General features: G+C 60.3%; 1 protein-coding gene and 1 long non-coding RNA gene across 2 annotated transcripts; one reads left to right on the top strand and one right to left on the bottom strand.

Annotated features, from left to right (window-relative positions):
- Nucleotides 1–101: 101 nt before the first annotated feature.
- LMOD1 (leiomodin 1) lies at nucleotides 102–27265 on the top strand. The gene is made up of 3 exons (XM_020892203.2): nucleotides 102–561; nucleotides 24571–26004; nucleotides 26544–27265. The coding sequence occupies exons 1-3, from the start codon at nucleotides 301–303 to the stop codon at nucleotides 26568–26570; spliced, it is 1722 nt and encodes a 573-aa protein (XP_020747862.2). The 5' UTR covers nucleotides 102–300; the 3' UTR covers nucleotides 26571–27265.
- On the bottom strand, nucleotides 23039–27397 carry LOC139037396 (uncharacterized). Its single transcript, XR_011490169.1, has 2 exons — nucleotides 27313–27397; nucleotides 23039–23974 (listed from the first exon to the last, which is right to left on the bottom strand). It is a non-coding gene; the product is annotated as an uncharacterized lncRNA (long non-coding RNA).
- Nucleotides 27398–27945: the final 548 nt, after the last annotated feature.

Here is a 27945-nt window from a genome sequence, read left to right as displayed (position 1 = left end):
TGTCCTCAAGTTTCAAACAGCTCTGACGGCGAGGAGGCCCGCCCCCGCTCGGGGATTGGCTGCTTACCCCCCGGGGCCGGGCCGTCGTGGGGCCTTATTGGCCGCTGGCAGGATAGGCCCGGGTCCACTAGCCCTGGGCTCCGGAGGCTGCAGCTCCCAGACCACACTTGGGCACCTGCGCAGGCAGGGTGGGGGAGCCGCGGCCAGGACCAGCAGGGGTCTGCTGCATCCACACCGGCGCGCCCGTCCCAGCTACCCAGACCCTGCAGCCCCACAAGAGCGGCGGCCCACTGCGCCAAGATGTCCAAGGTAGCCAAGTATCGCCGGCAGGTGAGCGAAGACCCTGACATCGACAGCCTGCTGTCCACCCTGTCGCCTGAGGAGATGGAGGAGCTGGAGAAGGAGCTGGACGTGGTGGACCCTGATGGGAGCGTCCCCCTGGGCCTGCGCCAGAGGAACCAGACTGAGAAGCCGTCCACAGGCGCATACAACCGGGAGGCCATGCTCAACTTCTGTGAAAAGGAGACCAAGAAGCTCATCCAGAGGGAGGCGTCCATGGATGTGAGTGGGGAGAGAGTTGGGGGGGAGGGGCGGGGGAGGGGCCGCGATGCCGAGATGGGAGAAACAGAGTTCCTGTTGGCAGGGCACTGCCATCCCCTGCACCCCTCTTCGCTGTCTCCTGGAGCAGAGGCCGGGTGTGTTGGGACCAGCACCACGTATCACACGCGGCTGCGAGCCGCCTGGGAGCGGAGGCGCCCTTGGGTGGGCTCTGTCAGTTGCCTTCTCCCGGCCCTGCACACCTGGCTTTTTCCTCCCATTCCTCCCACCCTGGACAGGCTCCTGCCAGCCCCTCTTGGTGGACCAAGGCTCACTTTCCAGCCCCCTGGCCGCCTCGCGGCCTGTGGACCACGTGAAGCAATGGGTCAGCTGGGCTCCCCAGGGCAGGCTCTGTGCCTCCACCCACGGCTTCCATCTCAGTCCCAGGGGTATGGAGTGTGTGCTTTCTGGACGGGCATCTGGAGGGAGCAGCCCCCCTTTAGGGGGTCAGGCCACTTGGCTGCAGGACGAGCTGTTTCCCAGCCTCTGGGTGTTCAGCTGCCAGGAGGGGACGGAAGAGGGCAGGGGTCACCGTTGAGCACATCCACCGCTTCGGGTCAGCTTCCGCAGAGCAGCGTTCTGCTTTCCTGGGTCTCTGCTTATGATCACAGGGGGGCTTTCTTGGGACGAAATAGCCTGGCCTCGCCGGAGGGCGACTTCGTCCGGGTCAGGAGTGTTTGGTGGGAGACCGTCCCGCTGTGCTCGGCCCTCCTGCTCAGCGACCACTGGCCACCGCTTCGTGCGCCGTGTGCTGAGGGGCCCGCCCAGTTGGGACAGCAGCCATGGAGCCCGTGGTGGGGCACGCGTGGCCCCCTGAGGGTGGGGAGCGGGGGCCCCATCTCTGCCCTGCCTGCCCCCTGGCCTGAGCGCAAAGCTTCGCCAAGACACTGGGAGGGCGGGAGCTGTTCTGTATCGTGCAGAAATATCAAATCATATGCTGGGCACCAGGAACTAGCAAAGCAATAGCATCTTAGGGCAGTTATACCTCAGTTTAAAGTCAGGGAGACTGAGGGGAGCCAGGAGCTTCTTATCCTGGGGCAAGGCCTGGCTCTGTGGTGCTGGGTAAATGCTAAAACCCGGAAGGGAGAGGCAGCAGGGGGAGGGGGGAGGGGGGACATGCTGCAGGGGCTGTGCCTCTAGGGGCTGTCGGGACCCACAGGAGGGAAGTGAGGTGCCGCCGGCACTGGCGCCGCTGTCAAGGCCCCGCTGGGCCCCTTGCTCCCAGGCCCGGAGCTCTGAGCCCACAGCTGCAAAGATCCCCAGCAGCACAAAACAGTCCTGATCCGAAGCAAGGCATTCAGGCCGCAGAGCCGGGAAGGGCTCCCACACACCTGGAAGTTCCTCCAGTGGGAGCCGCTCCCTGGCTGGCCGTTGGCACCAGGTGGATACTCGTCTCGCAGGCAGAGCCCGAGTCGGGGGACGCGGTGGGGCCTGGTTGGGGGAGGTGCCCTGGGCCCGTTTCCCTTGAGGAGAGGCCCTCAGGCCCCCAGTGTCTTCTCTAGGTCAGGCTCCCGGGGGTGGGAGCATGGGCAGGAACCTGGGACACAGCTTGGTCAGCACCCTTAGCCAAACAGGAGCCTGGTATAAACGCGGCTTTGAAATACCCGGTCTGAGGACCAGCGTCCCTCACTGGGACCTGCCTCGGTCTCCTCATCCCCGCCGTAGGGGCCAGCATGACCAGTTGGTCCTGCTCCTGGGCCGGTGTTAAGCCGGAAGGGACCGAGGCACGCAGAGCACTTAGCGAGCTGGGGGGCCGTGGATGTGTGGTAACCGGCGGCTCTGACCTGGTCAGCCTCCCGGGTCAAGGGGCCTGGGAGCTGGGGAGCCAGCCAGAGGGTCAGGGGACCGGTGACCGGGAGGCAGGGCGGGGCTGGGGGTGCCTCTGGAGGAGAGAGTAAGGCGCCGACTGCAACTGACCTGATGACAGTGTTGAGGGTGTGGGCATACTTGTTAAAGGATGCTTGTTTTCCAGATGGGAATACAAAATACCTACGGGAAAAAACCTGCTAGGATCGGGGAATTTGTTTCAAGTCCTGTGGCGAGGCAACCGGGCAGAGTGTCCGCTGGTGGACAGGTGTGAGTGCGGGAGCTGGTGGTGACTGCGGGTGACCGTCGTGCTCAGCTCTCTGCTTCTATGGGTGTGTTGAGATTTCCGTAGTATGTTGGCCATTCTTTTTTTTTAATAGGCAGAGACCAAGAGCAGAAAGCGGGCCCAGCCTGCATCCTGAGCTCCAGCTCTTCCTGGGACAGGGCCCCCAATTTCCGTACGCTGGCTATCGTGCGGGGTGGGTCTAGGCTGTGGCAGAGACCTTGCTCTGCTTCTGCCACGCCGCCTGCTTCCTCCGGATCGGCTGTCATCTGTCCTTGGGTCTCAGGCACCACTGCCTCCAGGGAGTCTTCCCTGATGTCCCCCGCCCGCGGCAGGGTCCGCCCCTCATCTGATCTGAGTGCTCCAATTCCATGTGTGCCCACCTGATCCCAGCCCATACTGTCCTCCAGCCACTTTGCTGCTGAGTCTGCCATCTCGTGCAGCTCCTGTGGGTCTGAAGGACAGGCTAGCTCTGTCTGGAGAGCAGGGGTCAGCAGGCCCCCCTCCCCTAAAGGCAGGGTGGGGGGTGTCGCCCCGTCCTCCTGCCCAGGTGGGAGGCAGCCGGCAGGTGTGCAGCCAAGTGTTCAGTGAAACCCTAGTCCCGGCTCAGGTTTCGGGAACCGGATCCCCCCGGTCAGCTGCTTGCTCTCTTTCCTTCCCGAGGGGGAGGGGACCTCCCGCCTGCCCCCCGCCCCCCCACGTGGCAGGGCCAGGATTAGCACCTGCGCTCAGCCAGGAGCGGGCAGCTCAGCTGGCCTGGAGGAGACCTCGGTGGGCTCCCCCTTGGGGTAAACTCCAGAACCAACCGGAGGCCCCCCGTGAGCCTCCGAGCTCCCTTGGTCACTGCCCCCACAGCCCCCACAGCCCCCCACCTCCAGACTCAGTCCCCCCCCCAGCATCCGCGGTACCCCCGAGGGGGGATGTGGAGGAGCAGGGTGGCACCAGCCCTCAGGCTGCCCTTTGCCGAGAGCCCTGGGCAGCACGGCTCCTTGCTTAAGGAGATTAACCCCGATGGGTACACAACCAAAATAGCCCCGGAAGCCAGGCAGAGGGGCAGAGAGGTGATGGGAGGCGCCGGCGGGCACCAGGAGAGTCCAGGTCCCACCCCGGGCAAGAGCTGCCTCCGCCCGTCCAGGCTGAGAAACAGCCACTGGCCATTTCTTTTTTTTTGGCCATTTCTTAAACTAGGTGGTGGGATCCGTTTGCGTTTGTTTTAATCACTGTTAATCACTGCTCTCACTCGTGTGGTATGTAGTTTCTTCCATCTATATAGAACATTCAGTTTAGTGAATTTTGAGCACGCGAAGCTCTGCTCGCAGCCTTCGGCTGCCCCCGGGGGCTGGTGGCCTCCTCAGCAAGGGTTCAGCTTGGTCCAGGGGATAGAGTGGAGGGGGGCAGGACCACGGAGATCTGGACGCTGGAGAAGCCCAGCAGTGCTGGGGGTGCAGATGGGCAAGGCTAGTTGAGCGTCCCGCTGACCAACAGGAGGTTGCTACCAGCATCGGGCAGGAGGGGGCTCAGGGTCCCCAGGGCGGGAGCAGAGCCCATACCCACCGTCTGCGCCCCCCAGGAGGCTGGAACGTCTGTGTCAGACCACAGCTCAGCTGGGCCCAGGTGCTCGGAAGACAGGGTCCAGGCCGCTGGGCTCACGGCAGCAGGGGAGCACCAAAGCACAGCTCGGTGGAGGGGGCGGGGGGTAGTTGATATTCGACGCCTGCCAAGCTGGATAAACAGGAATAGCCTTTCCAGATCATTCTGAGCTTGTTTACCAGACCGCTCCTGGTGTAGATGGTAAAGGAAGAAGGGGTCTGGATTCAGAGTCTGTCCCCCTGGGACTGACTGGGGTGGGGGGCGCCCTGGTGTCTGGAGCCCGAGGGGTCTAGGCGGGACTCTGCTCCAGTCCCTGACCAGCTGGGGAACTCAGGTAGTCCCCTTAGGAAGTGCTCAGGACTTCCTGGACCAAAGGCCTCATTGGTGTGGCTCCCTGAGTCAACAGTATTACCTGTCAGATGACCTTGGAGGGGACTGTGACCTTGGAGGGACTGTGATGGGTGCTGGACGTGGCACAGAGACTTCCCCTCCCCCCCAATACTGCAGATTTTAAGCCTGGGTTTGTGCCAGATCAACTTTTTCTCAATCTCTCATGAGGTCAAAAAACACCCTGCTGGGGCCAGTGAGGGGCTGAGGGACAGTGTCTGGGAGACCAGTGAGAAGGGAGTGTTTCATTACTTCCTGCCCCCACTCCCACCCCGTGGCCTGGTTTCTTGAGCCTCTGCCTAATTATCTTACGCTCAAGGGCCAAGTACCAGGGCTGGATGCGAGTGGGGCAGGGGAGATGAGGGAGGTTTTGGCTGTGAGCCCTCCTTGTCTCTGGGGTCCCTGCAGAAAAGACCCACTGTTTGTCAGGATGTTGGTCACAAACAACTAGGAATCGGACGGCCTCCTGCCCACACCCCCCTGTCCCCCTCCCACCCCCATCCCCCAGGGGAGTCCTCCGCCTGTCATGTCCTCAGCCTGTCTTCCGCATCCCGCACGGGGCCAGCAGGACCCCTCCTGCCCTGAAAGGAGGACCATCCTGACACAGAGGGTGGCAAGCTGGACGTCAGGGCAGGGTCTCCAGAGGCAGCTGGGCCCAGACTCAGACCTATCCTTCGCTCTCTGAGCACGGGATGCTCATCCACGAGACGGAAGTCATGCCCATCACCGTGCACAGAAGGCATGCCGCAGGCTTGGGGCTGGGGCCGGGGGCTCCATCCTCCCTCCAGTCCCTATAGGCAGGGTTCATGGACTGTGTTTGCGTTTCTAAGGAGGCAGGCAGACTCCACCACATCATTAACTCTCCAGCGACCGAGTGAATTCCTAGCAGGCACTGTCTAAATGCTGGGACAGAGTAGTGAGGAAGACAAGGGGCTGTGGTCCTGAGGTCATGTTCTAGTGGCTGAGACAGACAGTGCTTGTATAGACCATTCACAGCATCTACACACAGCACAGGTAACATCTGTTTGTTGTAAAGAATAACCTAGTTTTAGGAAAGAGTGTAGGACTGACCTTTTTGGTGGGGGAGATTCCAACCAGGCATCAGGGAAGACATCGCCCAGAGGTGACAAGCAAGCGGGCCTGGGGTGGACTGAAGGGTCAGCCACGGACTATCTAGAGGGCAGGGCAAACACAAGGCCTGCAGCAGGAGCAGTCAGAGGCCAGCCAGGCCTGTGACTAGAATAGGGGAGCCCTGGACTAGGGCATGGATGAGACTGGGAGTAGGCTGGGTTCAGGTGAGGTGGGGAGGGGCTCAGGCAGAGCAGGAGGTTCAGGCGATGGAGGAGGTTCAGGTGATGCTGGAGGGTCAGGTGAGGCAGGAGGTTCAGGTGATGCTGGAGGGTCAGGTGAGGCAGGAAGTTCAGGTGATGCTGGAGGGTCAGGTGATGCTGGAGGTTCAGGCGATGGAGGAGGTTCAGGTGATGCTGGAGGTTCAGGTAATGGAGGTGTGTCAGGTGATGCTGGAGGTTCAGGTGATGCAGGGCATCGCAGGGCATCGCAGGGCAGCCTGGGGCACTTCTGGTGGGTGGGATGGTGTCGGAGGGTTTTGAGCAGGGGAGAGATGTGATCTGATCTCCGTTTTTAGAAGTATCCATTGTTCTGCCAGCTGCACCAATGGCAGGAGGACAAGATTGGAGCTGAAGGGTCTCGCAAGAGCTCAAGGATAGTTTGGGGAGAAGTGCTCAGATACGGGAAATACTCTTCAGGTAGCACAGCCAGGACTGACTGACCTTTTGGGGTCCAGAGAGGAGTGGGGGGGGCCTAGTCTGGTCTGAGCCAGGGGTACATCTGGTGCTGTTTACTGACATGAGGTGGGATTTGAGGTGAAGGTGCTCGAGGAGCTCAGCAGGCCCCACGGGGAGTGCTGGGTTGTCAGGTTCAAGTCTGAGCTGGGGCCTGGGAGCCCGAAAGGTGAGGCGATGCGGAAACTCCTGAGCCTGGGAGAGGCTCTGAGGGAGCAAGTGTGGACCAAGGACCCCGTCCCTTCAACAGGGACTCGGACTCACCAGCGTCTCGGGTGCTCAAGGAGGAAGAGGGGCACTGAAGGAGCCTGGGGAGGGAAACGGGCTCACGGGCTTGGGGCCGGAGCGCCCGCCGCTTCTGTTGCAGCTGAGAGATGCAGTAAGGTGAGAGCAAGAGCCGCTGTGATCACTGGGAAAACGGGGGCCACCGGGACCCGGAGAAGATGCATGTGCGGGCACGACTGGGGGCCTCCCTGGCAGCCAGGGTTATGACTTCGCCTTCTAATGCCGAGGGGTGTGGGCTCCATTCCTGGTCAGGGAGCCAGGTCACACATGGCTCTGGACCCAAAAAGCAGAGCATAACCAACCGAAGCACTATTGACACAAATTCAATGAACACTTTAAAAATGGCCCACATCCAAAAAAAATCGTAAAAATAAATAAATAAATAAATAAAGAGTGGACTTGAGGAGGACACAGGGGAGAGGGGAGGCCTGCAGACAGGACCCGGAGAAGCTTCCTTCTGAGAGGAAGTGGAGAAACGGGCGGCAGTCGGAGGTCAACATGGATCCCGGGAGCGTCTGTTTGAAAGATGGGCTGTTACGGCATGTTCTGTGCTGTGAGGAGGGCCGTAGTGGGGGAGACCCCCAGGCCCCTACGCACTGCGGGGGGCTCACCTCCCACACTGAAGGGGCTCAGCCTCTCGCGTGTGGCTGGTGCCCCTGCCGCTCTGGGGGGCATGGGGCAGCCGAGCAGGGGGCGACTGATGGGCAGGAGCTGTGAGGCTGTGGTCAGAGGTCCCAAGAGAAGTGCTCAGTGCTTCCTGGCGTGCTAGGAAAACACGAAATGCCCCCGACGTGAAACTCGGCCTGTGAGCGCCAGCAGCAACAGCTGCCAGAGCTGCCCCCAGGCCCAGCAGACCGTCACCTCCAGGGCGTTGGTCCCTGTCCCCAGGCCACCGTGCCCAGTGCGGGGCGCCTCTCTGGACAGCTGGCGGTGGGCCAGGCCCGGGCTCCCTCCCTGCTAGAGGGTCACTAGTGCGCAGCCTCGGGGGAGCTCTGAGCCTCAGACAGCTTCACTTTCTTTCTTCCTTTTATTCTTCAGCGTCTTGTCTATATCTTATGGACAAGAATGGGTTTTTTTCTAGCATGTATGTATTGAAATATAAAATACAGAAGTGTACAAAACACGAGTATAGACTTTCCCAATTCTCACAAAGTGAACAAGAGCCAATGTTGACAGCACCCCCACCCCAGGCCTCCTCCCTGCCCCCCGATGATTCTACCCATTTCGAATCATATTTTAAAATTGTAGAGTGTGTCCTGTCACCCATCTTTACATTTGTGAGATTCAGCCATGCAGCTTTGTTTTTTTTTTTTTTTTACCGTCACTGCTATATCTCCTTGTAAGAATATACCATAATTTACTTATCATTTAACAGCTGACGTACACGTGGGTTGTTTCCACTTGGATGGTATTACAGACCATGCTGTTATGAACACTTTTGCGCATTTTTGAGTGCACCTATGATTTCATTTCTGCTGGTGACAAGCCTACAAGCGGAACTGCTGGAACACAAATGTGTAAGGAAGTTTCCGTCTCTTTCCTGGTGAACAGAGATGCCCCTACCTAGTCTGGAGTCTCTGAGGATGGGACAGAAAAGTTTGCAGGGGGTCTCATCTAGTGATCTGTGGACAGTGGGCATTTAGTCAAGCGATGGCCCTGGCTGTCACCTCCCCTGGACCCCATCTTTGAGGGCAGCCAGATGCCTTCGCGTCCGGGAACACCACCCGGCCAGGCCCTCTGCTCAGACGCGGAGCTGCACTGAGGCCCCTGGGGTCGGCCTCTCACCCCTGGACTCTGCCGGAACAGGAGGCCTCCTCCATCCAAGACAGGCAGACCCTGCGCGTTCAGACCCTTCAGCTTCAGCTCCCTCCCCGTCCAGCTTCTGTCTTAGTCATTCTCTGCATCAACCTCACTTCTGATGCTTGGCCCCTGCTTTCCATCACCTGCCTGGACGGGACCCACCCTCTGGCCCGCCTGCCCAGCTCTCTTCAGACCTGGAGAGAACCACACGACGGCTGTGTCAGGGTGTGTCAGGGCCACTGTGGGTGGCGCGTGGCCTCAGCCAGGCCCCCGAGCCCCCTCTGCACCCCCTCGCTTCTTCCAGAGTCAGCCTCCCTCCAGGGGCCCTCCCACCCCAGCGCTCCTCACCCTCCAGGCCCCGGGGTTCCGAGAAACCAGAAGCCTTCGGGTGAGAGAAGCTTCACGTTCCTCTTCTGCTTCCTTCAGACCCATCGGATTCCAAGGGCGTGAGGGCTCCTGCCTCTCATCTCACCCAGGAAAGGCAGGCCAGCCGCCGGCTCCTCCAGCGCCCTGCTCCCCACACGCCTGTCTTCTCTCCAGGCCTGCTTCTCACTCTGTCTCTCGCTGCGTGTGTCTCTGTCTCTGCTCTCTCCCTGCCCCCCGCCCCCACAGGACCCAGCACCGCGCTCCCCACCACGGCCACCCTCCTGGGCACGTTGGCTGGTCGGTCTGGTCCGCGCTTCCTCTGCCCCGACTCCACCTCGCCCCTCGGTGCTCAGACCAGCCCTCTGGTTTCCTTTCCTCTCCAGCTGTGCCTGCCCACCTTCCCTGGGGTCCAGACGCCACTGCGTGCAGAGCCCTGCCCTCTGCCCGGCCGCGGGTTCACCGCAGCCCCTGGGCCGGCCTGCCCGCCCGCTGGCCCAGTTCTCTATTCTGAGTCCAGATGGTTCACTTGCCTCCTGGACTCCTCAAGTGTCTCAAGTTCAACTGGTCCAAGAATAACTTACTCATCACCGCCCTGGAGCCTGCCTGCCCCTGCCCTGTGCTCTGCTGGGCAGGGGGCTGCCCCTCACCCTCTGCCATGCCCCCAGTTCTCCTGGCAACGGAACCCCGATGCCCTGGCCTCCGGGCCCCGTCGCCCACCCCATCCCCCACCCCCATCCCTCCCCACTCTGTGTGCAGGTTCAGCTCCGCACACACCCGCACATACCCGCACACGCCCACACACACCTGCACACACCCGCACACACCCGCACACGCCCACACACACCTGCACACGCCCGCACACACCTGCACACGCCCGAAGGCCGAGGGGACGGAGGAGGGGTGCGAGTGCCCTTCTCACCCTGCTTGACGGGACTTGCAGAAGTTATCAATTCATCTCTGCTCTTTGGAGACTATTGGAAAACATGACTTTGTGTCCAAAGCCTCAAATGGAAAGAGACTTGGCGTGATCCTTTTTCCAGTTCCTGTAACAACCCGTGGAGTCATCCACGAGTTTACACCCTGGGGCCCCTGAGCCCGGAGAGGCCCAGCCCTCTGTCCCCTCGGTTTGTTCTGGACAGAGTGAGCCTCAGGGACTCACTTTTAACTTTCCTTCTTTCCTTCTCTGGATCGTCTCTTACCAGCTCCCCCAGGGACCCGAGGTCACAGGCTGCATTTTTAGCCAGACCCGCTGGGTTCTCCTCTGATCTCGGGGCTCCCGAGACACACTAAAGAGGAGATTAGCGACCAGCTCCACGTTCAGGCAGCTGGGCCATCGGCACCTGTCACTGGCTTGCCCTGAAATGTCTGCAGGACCTGGCAGCTTTGCTTCTAGACCCAGAGAAGGAGGTGGCTCCTGCAGAGAAGTGGCTTCAGGCAGGCCTCCCCTTGAGCCAAGTGTGGCCTCGCTCGTGGCCTTGCAGACCCACCCACGGAGAGGCCGGGGTCCGGATGTGCCGGTTCTGACCCAGTCAGGCACACCGTACCTCATGAAGCCAGACGGTGAGGCTGGAGCGAGCAGGGAGCAGGCCATTAGAGATGAGGATCAGCTTTTCCCTCCAGGGCTCTGCAGCAGGACCAAGCCTTGCAGAAAATTAATCACATGACTATTTCCTCAGTTCTTCCAAAGATGCTAAATAGCTGGTCCCGTTTGAAACTTGGAGGAAAGAAACTAATTCGCTACATACACGGGACACCTCAGGGCATTCTCCTGCAATCCCCACGGACATGGGCTGACCATTTTGCCTTGACCTTTACCCTTTGCCCCACAAGGGGTGAGCTGCTTTGCTTGTAGCAAATGTCCCCACGATGGGTCATCTGCCCTACTGCAACAGTAGAGGACTGCTGCTTCTGCGCCCTGTCCCGGGTATTATTTAGAAGTAATGTACACTACTGCTGAGCCACCAGGACAGTGTCCACTAATGACCCAAATGCCAAAGACACTGCTGTCTTAGTGGTCAGGATTCCTGCAAGTTAGGGGAGGGGGAGGCTTTGTGTTTTACTCCCTACCTCTGTCACTGGAGGTGCTGTTTCTTCAAAGAATAGTTTATTTTAAACCTTCTATTTTGTATTGGGGTATAGCTGATTTACAATGTTGTGATAGGTTCAGGTGGGCAGCAAAGGGACTCAGCCATGTGTGTACACGTATGCGTTCTCCCCCAAACTCCCCTCTCAACCAGGTTGCCACAACACATCAGGCAGAGTTCCCTGTGCACTGCATAGGGAACCGTGCTTGCTGGTTATCCATTTTAAACACAGCAGTGTGTCCACGTCCACCCCAACTCCCTAAGCACCCCTCCCCCACCACCCTCCCCCACAGATACCTTAAGTTCCTTTTCTGAGTCTGTGAGTCTGTTTCTGTTTCCTAGGTAAGTTCACTCGTATCATTTCTTTAAAAGATTAATTTATACTTGTGGTGTCATAAGACTTATTATAGATGATATCAAAACATAGGGGAAAGAGAGGAAACAACCGTGATTCTTGCCTCACTAGCTCAGCGAGGCAGCTGCGGTCACGTCCTGGGCGTGCAGGTGTGTGCACACGCTTTCTTTTGTCGCTGAGGTCACTTCATGCACAGACACACGTACTCACACACGTGGTCTCCTGCTTGATGTGATTACTATTTGCTTGTCACTTGGTAGTCATCACTTTCCCACATCACTGAAAGTCCTTCCTGAACATCACTTTCAGGGCCATTCCCCTCCGTTGTACAGCTGGGCTGAGCCATTTGCCTATATTTGGACATTTCCATGGTTTCCAATAAACGCACTTTCCAAGTCCCCAAGCAGATCCTAGATATGGGCTCCTTCCCTTGGCCTTTGGCATCCGTCCCCAGAGACATGGAGCCAAACCCCAGGATAAACAGAACTGTTCACACACTGTTCCACGCTGAGCCCCGTGAATAGATGGGCGAGACAGACTCGGGAAGGGGAGGAAAAACAGCCTGGACGCGGGAGACGCCAGGGCTGACGCTCGCCCCAGGATAGGAGATGAGAGGCTCACCCAAGCTGCCGGCTGGAGGATCGAGGTCCTGCTGGGTGACAGCCATCCGCCCCAGGACCGGGTCATCTCTGCAGCGTGATGGGGCAGGCGTGCGGGCTTCTCTTGGTCATGGAAGCAGAAAGTTGTTCCTACTGACGGAGAGGACGAGGTTCTAGCCTGGGAAACTGCGAGTGTGGGGAGATGTCAAAGGGGCCCCCTGGGCACCCTCCTGCTTCTGAGAACCCAAGGGCCCCCAAGGCCCCCAAAGCCCAGGCACCAGTTCCCACCTCAGAGGAGCAGAGGACGGGGTCCTGGCCCCGCAGCTGCAGGCAAGCTCTGGGACGTCCCGGGACACCCACCCACCAGCCCCAGCCGCCCCCCACGGGCTCCCGTACACACCGTCAGAGTCCCATCGCATCAGTCTTGCAGTGTAGACGGGATAGGCAGGGTTTAGCCTGCTTGTCAGACACAGGTGCCAGGGCCAAGGAGGTCACCCAGCTGCGACGAGGGAGCATCTCCAGCGTTTCCTCCTGACTTCATGTTAGCAGAAGGAAGCCTCTTGGCCTCCATTCGGGACCTCCCCTTGAGCGGGGTGCAGGCAGTGTGCCTGCTGGGGCAGGGGGTGCATCTGGACCCGCTGGCCTGGCCGCCTCGCCCTCAGGGGTCTCGGGCGGGCTCCTCCCTGACACAGACCCAGAGCTCCGCCAGCTCCCACCCACCCCCAAGGTTCCCCAGCTGTGGCTTCACCTGCCCCTCCCGTGACGCCGGGTCACTGAGGGTCTTTAGGAGTTACACGAGCCCTTGGTACTTAGGGCTTTGGTGCTCATCACAGATGGGAAGGAGGGGAGGGAGGGGACCACCCACACCAAGCAGGTGCAGTCACTTTGGACCGGCCCTGCTCCGCATGGGACCTGTCCCCGCGCGGGCAGGGCGGAGGGTGACAGTTACCAAACTCCTAGGACTCAGCGGGGAAGAGAATATAAGGTGTCTCATTAGGGATCTTATAATGATCACAGGTAGAAATCATTTTGGGATGGGTTCAAAACATTTTTTTTTATAGATACTTTAAAAACACAGGATTTATTAGAAGATCTTGTCATCACCCCTTCCTGTGTGTGTCCCCGTCATATTTTCACAGAGAGGGATCTGACATGGGGCTGGGTGTGTGTGCATGCGTGTGTGCACATATGTGCATGTTCTGGGAATTGGAAGAATAGGATTGATTCAAGGTTGTTTAGTCAATGCTCAGAAATTTCGATCTGCAAGGTTAGTGACTCTGCCCTTTCTAATTCAGGGACATTGAAACTTCAGCACACACAGTATTAAAGTCCATTTCACTCGTTTCTTTCTACTTTTTTAAATGTGGCTACTAGAACATTTAAAGTTCCTGGTGTAACCCCCATTATGTGTGCAATGGATTTGTTGCTGTTGTTTAGTCACAAAGTCGTGGCCGACTCTTCTGTGACCCCATGCTGTGGGATCTTCCAGGCAAGATTATTGGAGTGGGTAATGGGGCTGGTCTAATATAGTATTTTCAAGAATGGTCCCAGGCACATAGGCTCATTTCATATTTTCAGTCCTTTATCTAGTCTTTATCCTTTAGAAATGAAAACAAGAGGAGATAAACAGTATGTAAAATAAGATTTTGTTCAGTATAACCCTTCTATCATTGTTTTAAGAGGAAGAGCTCTTCTAATTATCTTTAAATTTTTATTGTGATAATTCACATACCATAAAATTCAGTCTTTAAAGTGTGCAGTTCAGTGCTTTTTCTAACTAAATCACTAATCTGTGCCACCGATTCCATTCCCTAATTCCAGGATATTTTCTTTTTTTTTTTTTTTTTTTTTTGATACTCAGTATTTATTGAAAGTTTTACTATTTAAGCAATATTTTAGGGGGGATTACCTGAAGGAAGTGGGTCTATCTTCTTTTGTAGATACTCTAAAATCTATCCCAAGATGAAACCAGACTATAGAAAACCTGAGTACACATGCTGCCGTGTTGTTTTGGCAACCTACATTGCTGCTTGCTTCTAAATGACAGTATTCAATTATACTGAGTGATAGATAATGTATTTTCCTTCTGAAAATTGGTGTTGGAATTCTTGGAAGATGTTATTGAGAATTTTGTCTTCTTTACAAGGACATGTAGAAAAACCTACTCTGATCTATCAAAATTAGTCATCTCAGTAGTTTGACTTACACATGGTAAAACTGTCCCCCACTTGCTCGGTCTTCAGCAGGTACCTTAGGAACTTTCCTGCCGGAGCCTGCCGGCAAACGAACCGGTCACGGGCGCAATCGCCGAAATACCTGAGAAAGAAAGACTCGGAAAGATGGGGTTGAGAGGGACGGAGTCAGCTCTCGACTGAAACCGACCTAATTCCAGGATATTTTCGTCGGCCCCAGAATAAACCCCGCACCCACCACAGCTCCTCCCCAGCTTCCTGCTCTCAGATCCCGGCAACCCTCCCTGTCTCTGTGGCTCTGCCTGTCCTGATGGTCCCTGTAATGGACACGCACAGCACGTGGTCTCGGGGTCCGGCTCCTTCTACTTACTGAGCTTTCAGGGTTCACTGGTGTTGGACGTGGCACTTTATTGGTCTCACAGCTGAGCAGTCTCAGCTGGTATGGAGACGGCGCCCTGAGTTTACCCAGCAGCAGCTGAGGGATGTGTGTGCTGGTTCTGCTTTGTCCTGCTTTGAGCAGCGCTGCCATGGTGAGCATCTGTGTGTGTTCTGTGTGAGAGGTTTGCATGGACCGTGGCTGTGCGTCACTTAGGGCTGGGATTGCTGGGTCGAAGGGTAACTCCGTGCTCAGCTGTTTGGCGACCGCAGGCCGGCTTTCCAGAGCACTGCGCTGACATCCCTCCAGCCGGGCATGAGGGGTCCGGCTTCTCCACCACCTCACTTAGTGAGTTGACTTTTCCCACAGCCATCCAATCTGGGGTGACGCGCTCCTCTGGCTTTGCTGACCTCAGAGGACACAGGTTTATTTCGGGAGACAAGGTGGCCTGCACTCGAATCTCTGCCCTCTTCCTGACACTCCTTCTCCAGAGTTGTCCCCTTATTCCTGTGGCTTCGCTGTCGCTCCCACACCCGCCACCCTCAGATTTGCCTCTCAAGTCCAGGTCTCTCTCCCGAGCCATCTGCCTTACAGGTCATGCTGGGTCGTCCTAGACCAGGAAGCCATCATCCCACGTCCCCCAGCCCCCCATCCCATCCCCAGGTGTCCCAGCCCCCCCACTCCATCCTTCTCCAGATGGTTTAAAGCGTCACCATCTTTCCAGCTAACCGAGCTGGAAGTCCCGGGACCAGTTCAACTTGACCAAAACCCGTCCACTGTGCCGAGTGGGCACAGAGTTCACCCCCTCGTGGGCGCTGATCGGCCTCAGCCCAGGTCGCACCACACAGGACTCTTTCCCTGCACACATGGCCCCTCCTTGCGCAAATGCGCGCCTTTCTGCCACCCGCCCTGCGAGGCCTACACGTGCAGTCTGGGGTCTGCAGTGACTTGGCCCCAGGGCGCGGCTCCTGGCTCAGCCTCTCCAGCTGCAAACCCCCGGTGCGCTGTGCCCCGTCGAACCGTCCCATGGGAGCGTCCTCGCCCGCCTCCTGTCCCAGTCGAGCCTCTGCAGGGGCATCTCTGGGAGGCTCCTCCTGGCCCCCTCCCCTGTGTGATGAATAGAGAGGCTCCCGTGTGCCACAACTAAACCAATAAACTGAAAAACTAAGCAGCCCTCACCAGTGCGTTCCAGGTTCGCAGCTTCAGCCTGCTGAGGGCGGACGTGGGACTGCAGGGCCCACGGAGGGCAGAGGGCAAAGCCACTTGTTTGTTTCTAGAAGAGCTTCCCCAGTTTCTCCAAAAAAGGGTTTGCTACAAGCTTCTCGCCATGAGTCACCAGACCGGTTGGCCAGAGACTCAGGTCCCTGAGGACCGCAGAGACACCAGGCCGGGCCTTCAGGGCCTAGGAGCCGCGGCCAGACCCTTGTTTCTGCCCAGGAGGGGGCTCCGAACCGCCCTGCGGGGAATCTTGCCCAGGGCCGGCCCAGTGCAGCTGTGGCCCCTGCTGACCGGAGCCCACTCCCCTGCAGGGAAGCGCCCAGTGACAGCAGACGGCCCCTCCCTTCTTTGAGGCTCTCTGAGCTCCTAGCAGGGGGTCAGACCCCAAAGTCACCCCGGGAAGGTCTCCCGGCCCTGTCTCTCTCATGGAGTGCTGGCCCTGAGGATGCTGGGCAGCTAAGGGGTAGAGTCTGGTGGGGTGCTCCGTGTGGGGGCCAGGCCGCCCCTTTTCCAGGAGAAGCTGCTCTCCGCCTTCCACTCACAGGGCAAATTGGACGCAGAGCTGGCCTGGCCGCAGGCTAGATGGTGTAGATGGTGCCCTGGGTCCCAGGTCCACAACCTCCCACCATCCCGGGAAGTAAAAACAAACTGTTTACACTGGCCTAGGAGGAGGTGCCCACACCCCTCCAGCCCCTCTGGGAGGCCCAGTATTTATCGCTGACTTCCTAATCGCTGGAGCTGGGCCAGGCAAGCGTTGGGCTCCACGGAGGGTCCCGCACAGTGCAGCCAGGCTCTGTGATGTGGGGTCACCGGCCATCTCTGTCCCCGCCCACCCCGCCACCCCTGGCCTAAGGCATCTCGGCTTTTGCTTTTTTCTTTTTGTCTATGAAACTGAAATATTTATTTATTTGACTGCACTGGGTCTTAGTTTTGGCAAGTGGGTTCTAGTTCCCTAGTCAGGGATCGAACCCAGGTCCCCTGCATTGGGAGAGCAGAGCCTCAACCACTGGACCACCGGGGAAGTCTTGGAAACGGAAATATTTAAAGGCCATTTCTTGTGTGTGTGGAACTTTTGTTTTTTTCCTGATCATAAAAGTAATTCAGACCTTATCTGTTCGTTTGGGAAAGTGTTAGACGGCCAGTCCCTAACACACACCAGATAAACCCGGCAGGACTCAAGGGCTGCACTGAGACCCTTCACGGTTAAGGCTGGGGTGAGAGATTATCAGCAAAGAAGAGCAGGAGCCTTGCGAGCAGCAGGAGCAGCTCTGCAGAGGCCCAGCTCCGTCCCCTCTGTGGTGACGGCAGGCAGGCGGGCGGGCGGGGGTCACAGTTTCTCCCACGGGCCGGCAGGCCTAAGCTCAGAGAGGCCCGAGGCTGTGGTGGGAACGGACCTGGGGGCGGGCAGGCCCTTGGGAGTGTCTGCAATGACCCTGGTGAAGGCGACAGGAGCCTGGACCAGAGGTGCACGAGGGGGCTGGGGCTCGGGGGCTAGGCAGTCAAGGCAGGACCTGGCTTTGGTCCAGCGATGCCAATTCTGGCTGCAGATCCAAGAGGAAGAAATTCTGGGTTCGGGCTCTTGGAGGGTCCCGGTCAGGCAGGTGCTCTGTCCGTTTGGAAGGACCTCCACCTCACTCTTGCCCATGAACCTTCCTCGGCGGTGATGGGGTGAGAACTGAGTCCGTGGACGGGTGACTCCAGCCCAGAGGGGAGCCGCTGGGAAGGCAGCGGGAAGCCAGCCGGTGGGCGCCCGGCCGAGGGGTCCGGTCCTGAGGTTCACGGGTCTCTGGTTTGGAAGGGCACACTCGGCCTCTCCCCGCTGCCCTGCCTTTGGGACGAAGCGGTGAAAGCGGAGAATCAAATGTCAAACAGAGTAAGGTGGCTGTCGGCGGCCCGGCCTCCAGCCTTCCACTGGGCCTGGGGCTGCTCCTTCTGCTTAGCCTCTTGCACGGCTGTCCTGGCCGTCCTGACGGCAGCTCTGAGCTGCAGGCCTGTCTGCCTCCCGGCTCCCACTGCCCACCAGCTCCGAACATTCTGGAGGCTGGGGCCTAGCTGACCTGGGGCCTCTGGGCTTCTGCTGGGCTGGGCCTGCTCAGGGGAGGCCGTGAGGAACACAGCGGTCCCCCAGCTGTCTGTCTTTCCACAGGATGGCGGGCCCCCCGCGTTCTCGCCCAGCAGCCTGCCTCACTCTGCCCACATGTCAGACCCGTGGCCTTAGCGGTTCTGGGCTGCAGGGGGGGCATGGCTGGGAAGGCGGGTCAGGGTCCTCAGAACCGACCACCCAGCCCCAGTCATCCCGTGCTCGGCCCTCCTTGCGCACACGGGCCCTCGGCGTTTCCTCGGTGGGAAAACTAACACGGGAGGTGGAGATCAGGGCTCAGACCCACTCCTGCAGCAGTTGAACAGGAAGCCCAACAGCTTCCAAACTTCGTTCCCACCGGGCTGCGTCCCCCTCTTGCCAACCTACCTAGGCAGAGGCCATGGGCACCCCCGGTCTAGCAGAGGCCGTGGGCACCCTCCCCGGTCTAGCAGAGGCTGTGGGCAACCCAGTCTAGCAGAGGCTGTGGGCACCCTCCCCGGTCTAGCAGAGGCCGTGGGCACCCCCAGTCTAGATGAGTCTGTGGGCACCCCCCAGTCTAGCAGAGGCCGTGGGCACCCCCCTCAGTCTAGCAGAGGCTGTGGGCACCCCCAGTCTAGCAGAGGCCGTGGGCACCCCCAGTCTAGACGAGGCCATGGGTACCCCCCGGTTTAGACGAAGCCATGGGCACTCCCCCGTCTAGACAAGAAATCCAGGGGGATCAGGGATGAGACTGCTCCCCGCGTGACCCCACCCCTCAGCTCCTTGGGGGACTCCCACCCTGCCATCCCCACACCCCAGGCTGAGCCTGGCGCCCAGCATAGAACTGACCCTCCATGTGTCCTAATCTTGGGAGCCCAGGTGACCAACGCCCGGTGTGTCCAGTGCTTTGGCCACACCAGGGAGGGTGCCGAAGAGGCCAGGAGATCTGAGCTTGACCGCCAGCCCCCCTCACTCCCCTCCTCCAACACGCCATCCACAGAACCTGGAAAAGGTTAGCACCAACCCCCAAAGTCTGCTCACCCTGTGCACACTCTGTCCAGAAGTGAGTACTCTGTGTTTATCTCTGAGGCTCTATGGTGAGGCCCCCGAGTGTCCTGCTGAGCCTGGAGCCCAGCTCACTCTCCCCGCCTGGACAGACAGATGGACAGAGTGCTCAGGAGTAACTGGATGGAAGGCTAGCGTCAAGGCCTCAGGGCAGAGTTTGGGAAACAGGACGCTGGGTGGAGGGGAAGAGGTTCAAACCCCAGGGCTGGAGGCCCGGCCTCCACTGGGGGCTGTGTGGTCTTGGGCTTCAGCTGCATCTTGTGCGATCTGGGGATGAAGACAGCCTCACAGAGCTGCGCTGGGGCAGGGGTGGCCGCCGTCTGCACAGTGGGTGTCAGACGCTCCCTGGCTGAGGGTTCAGAGGGTGGGGGCGGGGGGGACAATGCCCTCTACAGACGTGACCGAAGCTGGGAATGACCGAGGTCCCCACTGGCAGGATGCTGGGGGCCCTCCATCCCCAGCCAGGCCATCCGCAGGCGGCCCCGATGCAGCCCAACCCCTCCAGGGCGGCCCTTCTGAACCCCTCGCCTGCAGTCCCTGGGCTAAGAGCCTGCCAGGCTCCAGGATGCCCTGGCGGAGGCTCTCCTCTGAGGCGCGCGCTCCAGGGCAGGCCCACGGGTGGGGCTGCAGGCCCCAGCCCTCCCCTGGGTCCACGTGGACTGCTAGGGGATGATGCCCCCGGCCGCCCTCCTGACAGGCCCTGACTCGGTGCGGCCTCGTGCCGGGAGCTGGGAACATGGAGCGTCCGGGCCTCAGACAGCGAGAGAAGGCGCCGCACCCCCACAGCACAGGTCCCAGAGCCCAGCCAAGGATGGAAACCCCACTCCCCACCCCGCTTGTGGGGGCCAACCAGCTGCCAGTTACGGGCTGTAGCTGAGCATGCGTACAAGCCCCGAGTGGCCCAATTATGCTTCTGAGTAGAGCGCCCTCCTTCCTGGGGTCCCCGAGCTCCAAGCTGGGTCGGGTTTCCTGCAAAGCTGGCGAACGCTGCCTGTGCACCAGGCAGTCTTCCCCACAGCCCTCAGGCCTAGGGCTTTCTCTGGGAAGCTCAGCTGTGGCAGAGCCACAGTTCGGTCCAACGAGCTGGCCTCGGCCTCCCTCGAGGCTCCTGCCCACAGAACCCCAGGGACACGGGCACTGCCGCCCCCTGACCCCCAGCCCCAGGAGCACCCCGAGGAGCTTCCCCCAAGGCACTCCCGGAACTCTCGGACTCCCCCGGAGCTGAACTTCGGGAGAACCCAGGCTCCTGTGCCTGTGGAAGGCAAGGGGGCTGGAGGGGGTGAGTGCCCCAGGCCCCCACGAGTCCTGTCCCTGTGCTCCCCCATCCTGTCGTCACGTCTGCCCTCTAAGGGAGCTGCCCACCCGGGGACTGACAGGGCCCCCAGCCCGTGGCCAGCTCCAACCCCCCCGCCCCCGTCCTGCCCTTCTGTACAGACAGACAGCCCTGACAGCTGCAGGGACTGACGTCGGGGGTCCTCAGGGGCCAGAGCCTCACAGGAGAATCGGGGCAGGGCGGGGGGCGGGGGGGAGGGTTGGACACGAGCCCGGCTGTGAGACTCTGAGGGGCTGGGGGGGAGGGCCGGGGCAGGACAGGAGGGAGAGCTGGGGGGTTTGAGCACGGAGCAGGAAGGCCCCGGGCTGCCTTCCCAAGGAGGTGGAGCCCGACCCAGGAGGAGCCGGAAGCAGCCCAGGCCTGGGTTGAGGGGAAAGGCAGACATCTAAGGGGTCCTGCCCCACCCGAGGCTGTCAGCACCCCCAGGACTTCGGCAAAGGCTGGGAACAGAGAGCTGGCAGTCAAGTCCCTGTCCCCAGTTAGGATGTTCCTGACACAGACCCTCAGGCCCCCGGCAGCCCTGGGGACACAGACCGTCTGGGCAGCATCGCTGGGTCTTGCTGTGAGGCAGGAGCAGAGGTCACCCGACCCTCGTGGCCGTGCCCCCTCCTAGACAAGCAGAGCTGGTCCTGCACCCCGGCACCCCCTACCCGCTTTGGAGATGTTCCCTGGGCTCTCCTCCCTCTGGGGCCCTGCAGATGCCTCCGGCAGGTGCCTCAGGCCAGGATCCCTCCTCCACAGGTGACAGGTCACAGGAAGGACAGAGGGGACCTGGGCTTGCAGGGCACAGGTGGGTGGTCAGGCCTGAGCGAGTGCGGACACGGGGCAGAGGAGGGCTTGGCCTTTGCCCTCTGGGGTTTTCACCTTTAGGGACTTCCTGACAGACAGGCTCCCTCTGTCTCCTGCTTTGGCAGCGCAAATGGGAAAGGCTCTCCCTGGCCAACCAGACAAGACATCTGAGAAACAGGGCAGGTGGGGCCTGAGGTGGGGGACAGACACTGCGTCCCTTCTGCCAGAGACCTGTCGCCGGATCCCAGACAAGAGAAGGCACAGAGCAAAGGCTTGCGGGACTTGGGAGCCAGGAGCTGCTTCTGACCCTGACCCACCACAGGTCTCTGCCACGCATCACAGGTCCTCAAGAGTTTTTCCGAGGTCATCCTTTCCACTCCCCTGTCTCCACGAGGAAGTCCCAAACCACCCCCGTGGCTTCCCTCCACCCGAAAGCGTCACTGCCTAGCCTCGTCCAGAGGCCTGCGGACCTTCACCCATGGAGGTCTTGTCCCCCCGCCCAGCCCTCCCAGTGGAGGGGCCAGGGGCAGAAGCACAGCAGGACGCACCCCCAGCTGTGGGCTGGCTTCTCCTCAGATAAGCAGGGAGGAGCTGCTGCCCAGAAACCAGGCCTGCAGGGCGCGGGCCACTTCTCCTTTTAAGGCAGCGTCTGCGTCCTCAGCCCCAGCCCCACTCATTCCTGACTGTTTGGAGGAAATGATGATTAATCAACACCCACTGCCCCCCCTTGCCTGTTTTTCATTAGGTTCTTTTTAAAGGGCTGGCGCACCCCCTCTGGAGCAGACACGCAGCAGGTCCCAGCCCACGAGGTGTGGGGGATCCCGTGAAGACAGAGAGAGGGGAGAGGGAGGGCCAGAACGCGGACGTGCTGGGGGCGGGCATGGGCACCAGGAGGCAGGCTCACCCCTGCCAGCAGCGGGGATGTGGGGCTTTGCCCCCCACCCCCTGGGAAAGGTCAGAAGTTACATCGAATTGGGGGCCACAAGTGAGACAGGCTGTAGCCTGGGTTCTCCCAAACACGGGGTGAAGCCAGCCAAGCTATCTCTCTGGATCCCCAGGTCCCCCTAGGCGAGGCCTGTGAGCACCGTGGGAACTCTGGGGGTAGCGGGCAGCAAGGCTGCCCATCTGGGGGCCTCACTTCCGTCTGGGGCCAAGGGCCCCGGGCCCAGCCTCAGCCCAGCTCTTCCAGTGGACAGCATCCGTGATGGAGCCACTCTGAACCTGGGGGCAGAGGGGCTACCTGGCCACCTGTAGGTGGGTGGTCTGAGCATCCTACAAGGGCTAACCGCAGACACCCCCTACACACACACCAGGCCCCTCACCCGCCTTGTATTTGCAAGCTTCTCTCCCCCTTTTTGAATCAAGGCACAGTCACACCTGTCCTGCCCAGGCTGAAGCTGCTCTAAAGGGTCACCTGGTTCTGGGAGCCCAAGAATGAGTGGGGGGGTGGGGGGGGTCAGGCCGTACGGTGACCCAGGCCTGTGGGGCAGGAGGGAGGGTGCATTCCAAGGCCGTGGCTCACCAGGCCCCGTGCCCTGCAGAGGAGCCAAGGATGTCGGCTACTAAATACACCCCAGGCCAGTCCCCGAGGGCTGTGCTCCCGGCCCAAGCACACACTGTTTCCAAAGGACTGAGCAGCACTCCAGTTTCCCCTGGGGGTGTGGTGGAGTGGGGAGGCTCAGAAAGCCGTGGTGGGCTTCTGGCCCCTCCGCCGCTCCTAGAGACAGCACACCTCCCAGCAGTCAGGCCGTCATCCCCCTGCTAAGGGCACGCGGCATCCAGGCTGCCAGCTGCTCTGGAGTCGATCACACTTGAACAGTAAACCTAATAATTCATCCTCGGCAACTCAGCTGCTCCCATGGCTCTCAGAATAAGGTGTTGACTTCACGCCCCAGCCTCCAGCTCAGCGCAGCAGCCCCCCAAGGCCGACCATCTCAGCAGGACCCGGTGGATTCCAGGCTCCTCACAGACAGTGGTGGTCCTTAGTGAAGTGCTTACTGGGAAAAGAAGGGAAATAATGTGGGCTTCTCAAAAAGTCACATATACGTGATATAAAGGAACATCCCATATTGTTACCATCAGGCCACAGTCTTCAGATTATAAATAACCAACCCCTGAAAACTTTGCAACGTCTACACAATTTTTTTTTTTAAGATGCCATATGCACTTGGTTTGCTTTTAAAATAATTAAGTAAAAACTTAATAAGGTCCCTTGGAGAAGGAAATGGCAACCCACTCCAGTACTCTTGCCTGGAAAATCCCATGGTCGGAGGAGACTGGTGGGCTACAGTCCATGGAGTCACAAAGAGTCAGACAGGACTGAGCAACTTCACTTTCTCTTCATAAGGCAGCTGGTTCAGGAGGTTAGCTTCCTTCAGGTACGATGCTAGTCATGACAGATTTGATTTTCTGTGGATTCTGTTGTCTTGGGCACTGCCAGGTAGGTGGTTTGTCGTTTGAGGTCACACTTTGAATCCACACTTGTGGAGTTTTCTGCAGCTCGTCTGGGTCAGCGTGAGGGGCGCTGGGCTCTACCTGGGGGGGCTGTCCCCTTGAGCCCCATGGACGGACTGGCTGTCCCTGTTTTCTACTCTGGATTCCTGCAGGCATCTCCTGATGAAGGAGCTTCACGATAGCTCTGGTGGAAATTTCTAAACAATAAAATATATGTCTCAAATGGAAAACAAACAAAAACAGGACCTGGGAACCAGGGTCTTAGAATGCACCCCTTCCCTCCTCCTGCCCCCAGGCCCAGGTTGGCCACACTGCTGGGGACGCGTGGGGACTGTGGGGTGTAGAGCCCCTCTCCCCTCTCTCTAGAGCCCAGAGCCAGGTGACCCTGCAGAGCGCCTTCCAGGGCTGAGACAGGAGGGGTGGCGGCCATGCCTTGACTCAAAAGGGAGAGAGGTGCTCGAAAATACATGCTTCTTTATTGTTGGCTTCTTATTTCCGTGAGATGAGGATGGTAGGCAGGATCTGTAAATATTCCTAAGTGAGAAAATAAAGTGTGATCAGGCCTTTGTTGCTCTCTCCAACCATTTTTTCCTTTGGAAAGGTCTTGGCTGTAAAGCTCCAGGACCTGAGACTCACTTGACCTCCTGGGAGCCGGGCAAGGCCCCGGGGCTCCTGCCCAGAGCACAGGAAGCAAGGGTGCCTATAAACCCAGAGATCAAGACAACCGATGCATGAATGAGTACTGTAAAAAATCAAATGTCGTGCAAAAAAACCCCAAGACAGACAAAAATGTAAAATCTCAAAGAAAGACAGCAGCAGCCTTGGGGATGTTCCCCTTTGCCTCAGGTTCCAGCAAAGCCGAGCAGGTTCCCTGTCCCAGCTGCCCGAGACAGAGAGGGTGGCTCTGGGCCTGAGGTCTGGGGAGGAGGGCTGCGGACCCCAGGGTTCCCTTCAGGGCCTCAGTAGCTGGCGTTCTGAGTCCGATGTCAGCGGGGGCTCCGCACGCGACCCCAGCCCCACACGGCGCTGTCAGTGGAGACTGTCCGAGTGGTCCCCACGCTGTCCCTGGGCTCCTTCCTCTCTCTCTGCAGCCAGCTCCTCATGTTTATTTTTCTTTTCTGCATTCTTAGGAGGGCAAGCAAGTGGAGACCAAGACAGATGCAAAAAAGGGAGAAGACAAGGGCAGAGATGCTGGCAAGAAGCCCCTGGGCGCCAGACGGGACTCAGACCTGGGGAAGGAGCCGAAGAAGGGTGGCGTGAAGAAAAGTGTCTCGAGGGACAAGGACGAAGCTGACGGCAGGAGTGCAGAGAGGCCCAAGGAGGAGAAGCTCATCAGGGGCCTGGAGAAGGGCCGGGTCAGGGCTGTGGTGGACAAGAAGGAGGCCGGGAAGGAGGGGCCGGCCGCCCCCCAGAAGGATGAGGAGAAGCAGAGGAGTGTGAGCAGAGACAAAGGCAAGAAGGGCGAGCAGCCCGACGCGGCGAGCAAGACAGCGGCGCCCGAGAAGGCCAAGGGGCCGCGGACGGGTGAGGATGCCCGGGCGGAGGCCCAGGAGCCGAAGGGGGGACGTGGGGACAGGGTTGCCAGGTCGGAGGACGAGAAGGCCAAGAAGGAGGAGCCCCGCGAGGCAAAGGCCCCCCGAGAAGACAGCAAGACCCCAGCGCCAGAGAAACCCGCCCCTGGTGCCCCCGCGAAGCCTGCGGACGGGCCCGCCAAGGCTGAGGAGGAGGCGGCCCCCAGCATCTTCGACGAGCCCCTGGAGAGGGTGAAGAGTAACGACCCAGAGGTGACGGAGGTGAACGTCAACAACTCGGACTGCATCACCACCGAGATCCTGGTGCGCTTTGCTGAAGCGCTGGAGTTCAACACGGCCGTCAAGGTCTTCGCCCTGGCCAACACGCGGGCAGATGACCACGTGGCCTTTGCCATCGCCATCATGCTCAAGGCCAACAAGACCATCACCAGCCTGAACCTGGACTCCAACCACATCACCAGCAAAGGCATCCTGGCCATCTTCCGGGCCCTGCTGCAGAACAGCTCCCTGACCGAGCTCCGCTTCCACAATCAGCGCCACATCTGTGGCGGCAAGACCGAGATGGAGATGGCCAAGCTGCTCAAGGAGAACACCACGCTGCTCAAGCTGGGCTACCACTTCGAGCTGGCCGGGCCTCGCATGACCGTCACCAACCTGCTCAGCCGAAACATGGACCGGCAGCGGCAGAAACGGCTGCAGGAGCAGCGGCAGGCGCAGGAGGCCCAGGTGGGGAAGGCGCTGCTGGAGGTGCCCCAGGCCCGGCCCCCTGCCCGGGGCTCCCCCAGGCCCTCCCTGCAGCCACCCTCCAAGGCCACTCCTAAGAACTCGCCAGGCAAAGGGGGTGCCCTGGCTGCACCCCCCCCACCACCGCCGCCCCTGGCGCCCCCGCTCGTCATGGAGAACCTGAGGAACTCACTGTCCCCGGCCACCCAGCGGAAGATGGGTGACAAGGCCCTCCCCGCCCAGGAGAAGAACTCCCGGGACCAGCTGCTGGCGGCCATCCGCTCCAGCAACCTCAAGCAGCTCAAGAAGGTGGGCACTGGGCCCGGCCGCGGGGCCAGGCTGAGGGGTGGGCCTGCACCTCCTCCAGGGCATCTGTCAGTCCTCACAGGAGCTTCCTGTAGCCATTCCCTCTGTTTCTCCTGGAAGAGAAGCAGCACCTTCAGACCCTTCCTCCAAGTCCCCCCACCCCCACCCCGCACCGTTCCCCAGGCCCACACGGCCTTTGTTTTCCTAATACCCTCTTAGAACCAGTCAGGCCCTAGGGGTCAGGTTACCCCAAAGGTCAGTCCCTCCCTAGAGAGCCAGCTTCTCAAAGCTCAGCCCCGCGGGTGGCAGAGTCGGGGTCCTCCACCAGGCTGACCCCGCCCCTCCCGACCAGGTCCCTCCTGAGACACAGTGCAACCTTGACTGTCCCCCCAGTCACTGAACAGCATCAAGTTTTTACAGAAAAGGGAAAGGGCCTCCTCTGCCCACAGCTCCTCTGTTTGAGAGCCCAGGAGGAGAGGAGGGCGAGGCATTCCAGGGCCCCCCAGGCCCCCTCCTCTAAGCCGTCTGCTCTGCCCCGACAGGTGGAGGTGCCCAAGCTGCTGCAGTAGGACCGGGCTGCAGGCGCCGCCCGCCACGCCACGCCTGCCCAGGCCCCGCTTCCCAGGGCCGCACGGACCCCGCCCGCCACGCCAGCTGCCCTGCTCTGGACATCCCTGCCCTGCTCTGGGGGAGCTGGAGGCCGCGGCCACTCCACGAAGGGTACCTTCTCCCCTCACTTCTTTCTTGTCTCTGACGCTCTCCACCACTGTCTCATCCCTGGAACTGGCGGTTCTGGACGAGAAGAGTCCTACTAGCACGTGACAGAGAAGACGGCACCCCTGGAGCCTGAGTGGCCGGCCAGCTGCCAAAGGCCTAGGAGCCGGGAAGGGGCTCCCTCACGGGTCATGCGCCCTGTGGGCCCACTGCCCCCAGGGCCAGGATTCAGGCCTCTGAGGAGCCCTGGGGGCAAGGCCGCTGGGCTGGTGGCTCCCCGTGTGGGGCAAGGCTGTTAGACTGGAGGGCCAAGGGCCCGGGGGAGAGGGCGGAGGGGCTGCGGACACCCCACACCCCTCCCCGCTAAGCAGAGGACTTGAGGGGCCTGGCCTGGTGGGGGGTGGGCTGCGGCGGGGAAGAGAGAACAGACAGCCGCTGGACCTGAAGGCTGATGCCAAAGCAGACGTTCCCTCACATTCACCTGCTGCTGTACAGACAGCCGATCTGTCCTCCGTGAGATTTTATAATATATACGAGCCTTCAGATCTGAGTGGCCGTGCCCACCTGGGTGCTGTCCCCAGGGGTCCTGACACTCACCCCCGCTCCGGAAACGCAGGCTCCCGGCCCTGCCAAGCCGTCCACACCAGAGCTCCTCGCAGGGGCCGGCCTCAGTCAGGGGGTGCTGCCCGGGGTCCCTGGTTGCAGCGCCGAGGCGGGCGACGGAGCCAGGACCTCGATGGCCACATGAGGCGAGCGGTCCGCGCCACTCCGCGCCCCTCGGTGCGGGCTGGGGGCCGGCGCCTCGAGCAGCCCCGGTCAGGAGGGCCGGGGGTGAAGTGACCGCGGGGCAGTGCCCAGAGGGTGTGCCCCCTGGCCCGCCTCCCACTGCCCAGACGCCAAGGGCGTCTCTCGGCTTTGGAGCCGTGCCGGGCCCGGGGCCCCGTTCCCCGCGTCCACCACGCGCCTGACCCCAGGAGCCCAGTCAGGGCCTGAGGCGACGCCTGCACGCGGTCCCCGCCTCCGCCCGCCTGTCCGTGAGGCGGACCGACGGCGGACACGGCAGGGCTGAAGTTGGACTCCCACCCGACCACACTGCCCCGCGCCCCCCTAGGGCCTCGAGCCCTCGCGGGGCCGCCGCTTCAGGGCGCGACGCTTCCGAGGGGACGACCCCTCACGGTGTGCCTGGGTGTGGGGCTAGGCCCCGCCCTCCGCCTGCTCTCCCGCCTACGT

Source organism: Odocoileus virginianus, chromosome 11 (assembly GCF_023699985.2).
Source record: "Odocoileus virginianus isolate 20LAN1187 ecotype Illinois chromosome 11, Ovbor_1.2, whole genome shotgun sequence".
In the NCBI taxonomy this organism is placed as follows: Eukaryota; Metazoa; Chordata; class Mammalia; order Artiodactyla; family Cervidae; genus Odocoileus; species Odocoileus virginianus.
This window is presented reverse-complemented; position numbering and strand designations above follow the sequence as displayed.

Excerpts from the sequence above, each read along its gene's own strand:
- LMOD1 (XM_020892203.2), top strand. The coding sequence starts at position 301 with ATGTCCAAGGTAGCCAAGTATCGCCGGCAGGTGAGCGAAGACCCTGAC. Across the intron at positions 562-24,570 it reads AGAGGGAGGCGTCCATGGAT|GAGGGCAAGCAAGTGGAGAC; the intron begins GTGAGTGGGGAG and ends CTGCATTCTTAG. Across the intron at positions 26,005-26,543 it reads ACCTCAAGCAGCTCAAGAAG|GTGGAGGTGCCCAAGCTGCT; the intron begins GTGGGCACTGGG and ends CTGCCCCGACAG.